The 7,516-nt window shown below is 51.2% G+C and overlaps 1 protein-coding gene across 1 annotated transcript in view; it reads left to right on the top strand.

Moving 5' to 3' along the window:
* Window positions 1-7,024, top strand: part of LOC104282799 (olfactory receptor 8S1-like) — a 17,657-nt gene extending 10,633 nt beyond the window's left edge. The window contains 5 exon segments of the mRNA XM_009880927.1: window positions 14-145; window positions 371-488; window positions 616-761; window positions 6,342-6,506; window positions 6,722-7,024. Of these exon segments, the coding sequence (XP_009879229.1) occupies window positions 14-145; window positions 371-488; window positions 616-761; window positions 6,342-6,506; window positions 6,722-7,024 (864 nt within the window).
* The last annotated feature ends 492 nt before the right edge of the window (window positions 7,025-7,516 follow it).

Genomic DNA, 7,516 nt, shown 5'->3' on the forward strand with positions numbered 1-7,516 from the left:
GTCCCTCCTCTAGCACATCGGCCACAACGCCTCCACCAGCAGGATGAGCGCCAGCAACCTGGCCATCTGCGCTGGGCCAAACCTGCTGAGCCCAGGCAATGAGAACATGCTCCTGCTGGAGGCCATGGTGCAGGTGACTGAGAAGGTACGCTGGATTGAGCAGCTGGCTGCAGCCTTCTCAGCCCATCACAGCTTGCCTGTTCAGAGGTCCCTGGCTGCCTCCTTTCTTGAGCAGGGTGGCAGGGTGGCTGCCTGGAAGAGCAGCCCCACAGCCACAGCCGTCTGCACAGAGGCAAGGGTCAGGAGCAGGAAAGGCGGCTTCACACGTTTTCAGCCACCTGCCCTGAAACCAAGGCTGTGATGTGTGCAGGTAAACGTGCTGGTGGAGTTTATGATTGAAAACCACTGTGAAATCTTTGGGGAAAAGGTGGCTGGCCTTCCCTGTCTCTCCGCTGAGGAGTCGCCAGCACCCATGGACAGATGCACAGGTATGAGGAGGGAGTGAGGATTGTCACAGCCGGAGGGTAAAGCTGGTGTAGGGCTTTGGGTGGGTTTTGCTTCAGCTGTTGTGCACTTCACACAAGTCACTTTGTTGGACGTACTTTTGCTTTCCAGAGCTGCTTGTGGAAGAGGAACGTGGCCCTGCAGGGGAAGAAGACGTGGAGCAGGAGACAAAAACCTGCCTGGAGACACCACCTGCTCTGCTCATTCTCAAGGAAGCAGGAGGGCCACATATGGCAGCCAGATCAGAAAAGGCAGAGGTATGGCAGGTCCACAAACACTAGGACAACGTGTCTCATGTAAGAGGGTACTTTCTAATGAGTCCAAGGAGCTGCTCTGCCTCTTCCCAGCATTCAATGTCTTGTAGCTTTGTGTGGGCTTTTTTAATCCCTTGGGATAGGGAAACTGTAAAGGTGGTGTCTCCAATGTGTTAGGCATGTGCTTAGTCAAAGGAAATACCTACAAAATACCTGCTGAATGACAGATTTCAAAAGAAAAGCCTCCCACCACACAATATGGTATTGCACCAAAGGGATATCCGCAGAGCTCTGCCTTGGGAGGGCAGAAGAAGTAGCAGCAGAATGAAGCGGGCAAGCCTTTTCTTGCCCACAGGGGGACCGCAGGCTCCCTGTTGAACAGTCCCCCCGAAATAAGCTGTGCCACACACCTGTGTGAATGTTGTGTTCCAAAGTGAGGTCCTTGGAAGAAAGGGCTAATGCCAACCAGCCAAAGGCATCTTCTCTAGAGAGCTAACGGGAACAATTTACCAAATAGTCACTTACTACTCCAGGGCGTCCCTTGCCACCTGCTAATGCCAACATTTCTGGTTTAGGTACCCACCACTTTGACTCCAACTACCCCAGAGACCATGGTAGACTCCCTGGGGTCCGCAGAAGAACAAAGGAGCCTTTCAGAGGAAAGAAGGAAAAATGAGTGAGCTTGGGTTAAATCAAGACCTGATTAATGCAGTTGATCTCAGCTTTACCTATCTAATCCCACTGTGGGATGGAAAGGTTTGCAGGCTCGCACGAGGATGCGGAAAACGGAATAAAAAGGAAGAGACAAGAAGACTTGGAAGAGGAGACGGAATACCAATAAGAAGAGAAAAGAAGGAAGAGAGGAAGAAGACGGGGACTGAAGAAAAGAAGAAAGGTCCAGACGCTGAAGAAGCCCAGGTGAGTACCAGGCTCTGCTGCCCATCTTTCCAGACTCCTTTCCAAACTCCTGTTCCAAGTCAGTCCAAGTGGCTGGCAAGGGGTGGTGAGAGATAGTCCTGTGCAGGGTTTGGAAAGAAGTCCGTGGCAGCTGCCCAGGGGCTCCCGATGGAGCCCTGCTGCATGGCGCAGGGGCACTGTGCATCTCTGCACACGCACAGTCTCTAAGGGCATTCCCCATGGGGACAAGGCGCCAGAGCCATCCCCTGCTCAGTGCCAGCAGGAGCTCTCTCTGCTGGGCCAGAAACCACAGATGCTCTCCTCTACCCCTCTTCAGAGAGAGAGGCAGAGGAGGAAAAAGAGACTTACGAGTTTAGAAGGAACTAAACTACTTTAATGAAATATTAATAATAAAATAAAAAAGAAATAATGAAATATATACAAAACCGTATCAAGCTCCCGAGATGACAATCACGACACCGGCTGGCACTGGGGCAGTCCCAGGCTGGACTCAGTGACGGACGGGAACTGGATTCCGGATCTGCATTCAGGATCGGGATCGCAGGCAGACGAAAAGAGTCCTCCTCAGACGTCGGCCATTGCAGGAAGAGAGAGCTGACCTTTCGATCCCTCAGCCTTTATACTGAGCATGAGGCAGATGGGATGGAATACCCTCGTTGGTCAGTTTTGGGTCACCTGTCCTGTTCGCTCCTCCTTGCAGGTGGGACCCCACTATGCTTTTCCGCTTCCGACCCTCCAACGGGGCAAATAACAAAGTTGGTTGGCCTTGGTTGTTATAGCAATAAGTATAAGCAAGGTCCTCTCTGCATACCATGGCTGGGCATCAGCTATAAACACAGGTCTTATCACCCTGAGAGAGTGAACATTGTCTGCACAATATGCTGTTAATTTCAGTTGTTAGAGAGGCCCAGCTAAGAAGCGAAGTTACTGACCAAAATTGGTTCTGTTTTACCTCAAACCAGGACACCAGTGCTTTCTGACTCTCTCCTTGTAGGTGCCGATTCCCTCTTAGTGGCTGAACCCCTGTGACTCCTGGGCTCCTGCACGCGATGTTCACAATAAAAGGATCTTTGTTTTCTTGAAACATTTTTGTATACAGTGTATGTATTTCATTATTTTCATTTATTTTCTTTGTTGATATTTTCATTAGTGGCTTAGTTTCTTTTCTCAACTGGTGTGTGTCTTTTCTCTCTCCTCCTTCCCTCCCTGAAGGCAGATGCTCTCCCTTCTCTGAAGGCGAGAGAAGTAAATGAGAACATCTAGCATTCGTTTCAGTGGCCAAAAAACCCCACCTTGCTTTCCCAGTTTGTGCCTACACACAAGTCTTCCTACTAAGGGACACCTTTGAAATATGGCACTCCTTGAAGACACGGCTGGTTCCATAGTGAGTTACCTTATTCCTGGTTGGCAAACGGAGAAGCCCAATGAGGGTAGGTCCCCCATGTGCCCTATGTCCAGGTGTGTAACACCTTCCTGGGGGACACTTGACATGCTACTAATATAAACAACTGAAGTAACTAATATAAGAACTGATGTTTTTCCCTGTTCCCAATATCCCTGGGTACCTGAGACATTGGCTGTGGTCCTGCCTGAGAGCCCCAGGCCCTGGAGTGGCAGCCGGAGGATGAGTACATCAAAGGACCCTGATGGCAACCCTGCAGGGCTTCCTACATTGGCCCAACAGGCACCTTTCCTTTTCACACAGAGCATCTCATGGGCTGCACAAGGGATGCTTTGGAGAGTTTCTGGCCAAGCTTGGGGGACTCAATGATGGCCATACCCATCTTTTCCCACTGGCCACGTGCAGACACCAGAGCAGCCCAAGCCTCCTCTCCTCACTCCTTGGTCCTCTGTGGTTTATGGTCAACTCAACATTTTCACCAGAACGCGGGAAACAGAGGGAAACCCGGGAAAGTCTCTTGTGTTTCCCTCACAGATGGAGCCTGCTGCAGGACCGTGCCCACAGCTGCAGTGGCGCATGCAGCTCATCCCTAGGAGCCAACCTTGGCTTCATAAAGAGATCAGATCTTGAAGCCTGTTTGAATCCATAAAGTAGTCCTGGACCAGACGGGAGAGTGCGCTGCCTGTGAGCATCCTTGTCTTTAATCTCTTTTTAATCCTCCAAAAATTCATGTGACTTTTGAAAATTATTCCACTATTGAATGGACAATAGATCCCTTTCAGGCAGGTACAGTGTTTACAGGAGTGAGAGGAATACTCAAAAGTCTGCACTGCATTGCCCAGGGGTGGCGCTGAGTTGCCCACAGAGGGCCCTGAGTTTATAGGATCACAGAACGTCTCAAGTTGAAAGAAAACCAAAAGGATCATCACGTCCAACTCCCTGCTCCTTGCAGGACTACTTAAAACCTAATCCTATGGCTCAGAGCATTGTCCAGCGCTCAATAGTTGCCCAGGGCCTTCACCTGGTTGCCCAGAGGCTGCACAAAGTTGCGCAATGAGAGTAATAAGTAGTCCAGGGTAAGAATTAGGATGCCACCTGAGGATATTTTCCCTCCCAAGGGTAGCCCCGGCTTGCCCATGGAGACCAGCGGGTTGCCCAAGGGCTGCATCAGGTTGCCGTAGCGGCTGCAGGGAGCTGCCCGGGCAGAACCCAGTCCCTGAGCGCCCTGCGCCCCTGGCAACGCTGCCCTGCTTCTGTGTCACACAGGGCACTGGGGACACTGCAGTCTCTGGCAGTGCTGCCACCTAACCCCACAGCACAGCAGTGAGTAGCAGCCCCCCCGCGCACCCCCAAGCCTCTGGAGGCTGAGGGGAAGTATGCGCTTTGACAGATGGGAGGACAAAAAAGCAGGTATTTCTCCTCATCCCCCCTGCTAACAACTCTTCTCTCATCCAGATGGAACCAAAGAGGTGGTTGGGGGCTCCCATCATGTGTTTGTGTTCAGGGGTGGCAGAAAGTGTCACCCTGCGATATGGCTTATCCCCAGGGGGATGCAGTGGCATTGATTTCAGCTGGAAATGCAGGGAAAAGTAACCCCCGTCCATTCCCAAGGGGTTTTCCTCCTGTTGCTAAATGTGTGCCTGTCACCATCTGAAAGAGAATCATTCCTTTGCAAGGCTGGGAGCCAGGGGGAGCTGTCTCCTACTGTCCGAATGCTGTTTCTCAGGTGTGAAGAGGTGGCACAGAGCTCGGGAAAGTGCAGCTGTTTATCCCCCACAGGGACAAAAGGGTTCAAGTGACTGCTTTGTGGGAACCGGCACACACATTTAGTGGGACCTAAGCACAGACAGTTCCTCCTTGGTTCTGACGAACTGTCTTGCAGGGTAGTGTTTGCCAAAGCTTTTTTGCTAAATGTGAGGGTGTGAGTTTCCCGCTGCCTGTCCCACAGCCTCTTGGGTCAGTCTGCATCCTGGGGTGAGACTCGGTGCCCACAGCTATGCTGCTCTCAAGTCCGGTCCGGGGGCAGCCTGTGCCAGAGTCACCAAAATTGGACATGGCTTGAGATTTGAGTCCTCAAAGCTCCATCTTTCCCAGTTGCAGGCGGTGCACTTCTGCCCTCTCACTCATCCCTGCTTTTCTCGCATTTGCCCTCACTAAAGGACCCTTTATTCTCCTGCATTTGATGCTCATTTATTTCACAGCTGCATTTGGAGACACTGTTCCTCTGAGTGCAGCAAACCCTTACAGGCACGGGTAACACAAAAAGTCTCTGAGGTCACCTGTCCCCGTAGCTACATGTTGGAAAACATACAGTTTCATCAGGTGTGTTGTCTGCTCATCACCTGCTGTCAACGCACACGGCTCCAAGAGAGGCAAGGAACAGGCTGCGAGCGTCTGGCATGAAAGAGGGTGTCCCCGGGTGGACAGTGACAGCAGCTCACAGGCAAAGCCTGCCTGTCTCGGTATGCCTCCCACCTATGGCCTGGGAAGCTTTCCAGTAGGAAACGGTGAGTCCTTCATCCTGCCCGTGTGTAGAGAGAGAAATTCCTTGGTGCGGAGGTGAGTAAAATGAAAGAAACTCTCTTTCCCAAGGGTTTGATGACTTTACAAATAAGCCAGCCTGTCTCAGCTCGCCTACACACACAAAGCGATCATGGTAGCCCTGGAGGAGCCATTCAGCCTCTAGTTACGAGGTTGCTCGTGAGGGTCATTGTTCTAGACTAAAATAGAGTTCGTTTCATGCAAGCATCTCATTTTTGAAGGAATCAAATGGCTTTCATGATGGAACAAATGGGATTTGTGTCAAAGCCCACTCCCATCGAGGCACCTTGTTCATAGAATTGAAGTTGGAAGGGACCTGAAAGATCATCATCATGCCAGTGCAGGTTCACCTACAGCAGGTTGCACAGGACAAAAAAATAATTAAAGGCAGACTGCCCCATGCAGTGCCTCACTTGGATGTGTCCTAAAGGGGGGGCCAAAGTTGATAGCTCATTTGAAGGGGTTCCAGGAGGCAGTGAGGATCAGCATCACTTTTCCCAGCTGGCCTAACCTTGACTGATGAATGGTACGTCTCTATCAGGAAGGTCGTCCACTTCAACTGAGCACGCAGTGTCAGCAGGGATGCACATGGAGCGGTGAGGGAGGAAGAGGGTGTGCAGCTTTGGCAGCACGGGCTTACCGTGGTCTCTCCTTCCCCTCCTAGGATCTCGGTGCCAAAGATGTGAGCCAAGTTCACAGATAACAATATCCTCTGCTCCCAGAGCCAACGGGCAGCCTCCACCAAGCTGTGCAACAACATTGAGGACCTGCTGGTGGTGATGGCCAACGAAATGCGGCACCACTTCGACAGGGTGAACGTCATCTTCACCAACAGCATCACCGAGACAGCCCACGCCAAGAACAATGTTCAGACCCACCTGGCCAAGGTAGCCTGAAACCCTCCCATTCCATGGGACACTGTCACTTCCCAGGGAGACCTCCCAAGTGGGACCCTCCACGCAAACTTGGCCCAAGCAGAGGAACGGTCTCTGCAAGAAGCTGGTTATAACATCATTTTCTGTTTGAAACTCGACGTGGGGGTGGTAGTACTCAGGAGCTTGAATGACTGAATGACAACATCAATCATGTTTTTTTTCCAAAGGAAGAAAGGGGGAAATCCTATGCCCAAGGAGCCCCTCACCAATGCCATGCTAGAAACCGCTTCCATGACGGGACTGTTCATGAGAGTTTCTTACTGCTTTCCAGCCTTGTCAGCGAGGTCCACGAAAAGGAGGAGAGGATCAAGAGCCTTCAGCAGCGGCTGAGACACACCAAGTACACCCTGCAAATGCTGCTACATGCCGAGTCGGTCTTGCAGCATGACCTGGCCATCAAAGCCAACACGCTATTCATTTCCCAGGAGAAGTGCAAGGGCATTCACAAGACCTTTCCCAGCACTCTCTAGCTGGTGGTTGCCATATAGGTTGGGCTCAGCCGAACTCATGGGATCTGTTGCGGGAGGGATTCCCGGTTTTGCTATAACCGTTGAAAAATGCAAAAGTAGACTTTGACTCCAAAATGAAAGACACAAGGTGTTTTTCTGTTTTAAGTCCTTAGAAAAGAAGACAGGGCCAAAGTTGATAGCTCATTTGAAGGGGTTCCAGGAGGCAGTGAGGATAAGCATCACTTTTCCCAGCTGGCCCTTTTGGTTTGGGAGCAGTGGGGAATGGGTGCAGTTTTTACACTTTAGAGCTGCCGACAGTGAACAAAGATGGTTTTTCAGTTTTGAGTCCTTTTGAAAGAAGACAGGGCCAAAGTTGATAGCTCATTTGAACGGGTTCCAGGAAGCAGTGAGGATCAGCATCACTTTTCCCAGCTGGCCCTTTTCGTTTGGGAGCAGGGGGGCATGGTGGCTGATTTTGCACTTTGAAGCTGGCGAGAATGAAAAAAGGTGTTT

The sequence above is a fragment of the Charadrius vociferus genome, unplaced genomic scaffold (assembly GCF_000708025.1).
Source record: "Charadrius vociferus isolate BGI_N301 unplaced genomic scaffold, ASM70802v2 scaffold523, whole genome shotgun sequence".
In the NCBI taxonomy this organism is placed as follows: Eukaryota; Metazoa; Chordata; class Aves; order Charadriiformes; family Charadriidae; genus Charadrius; species Charadrius vociferus.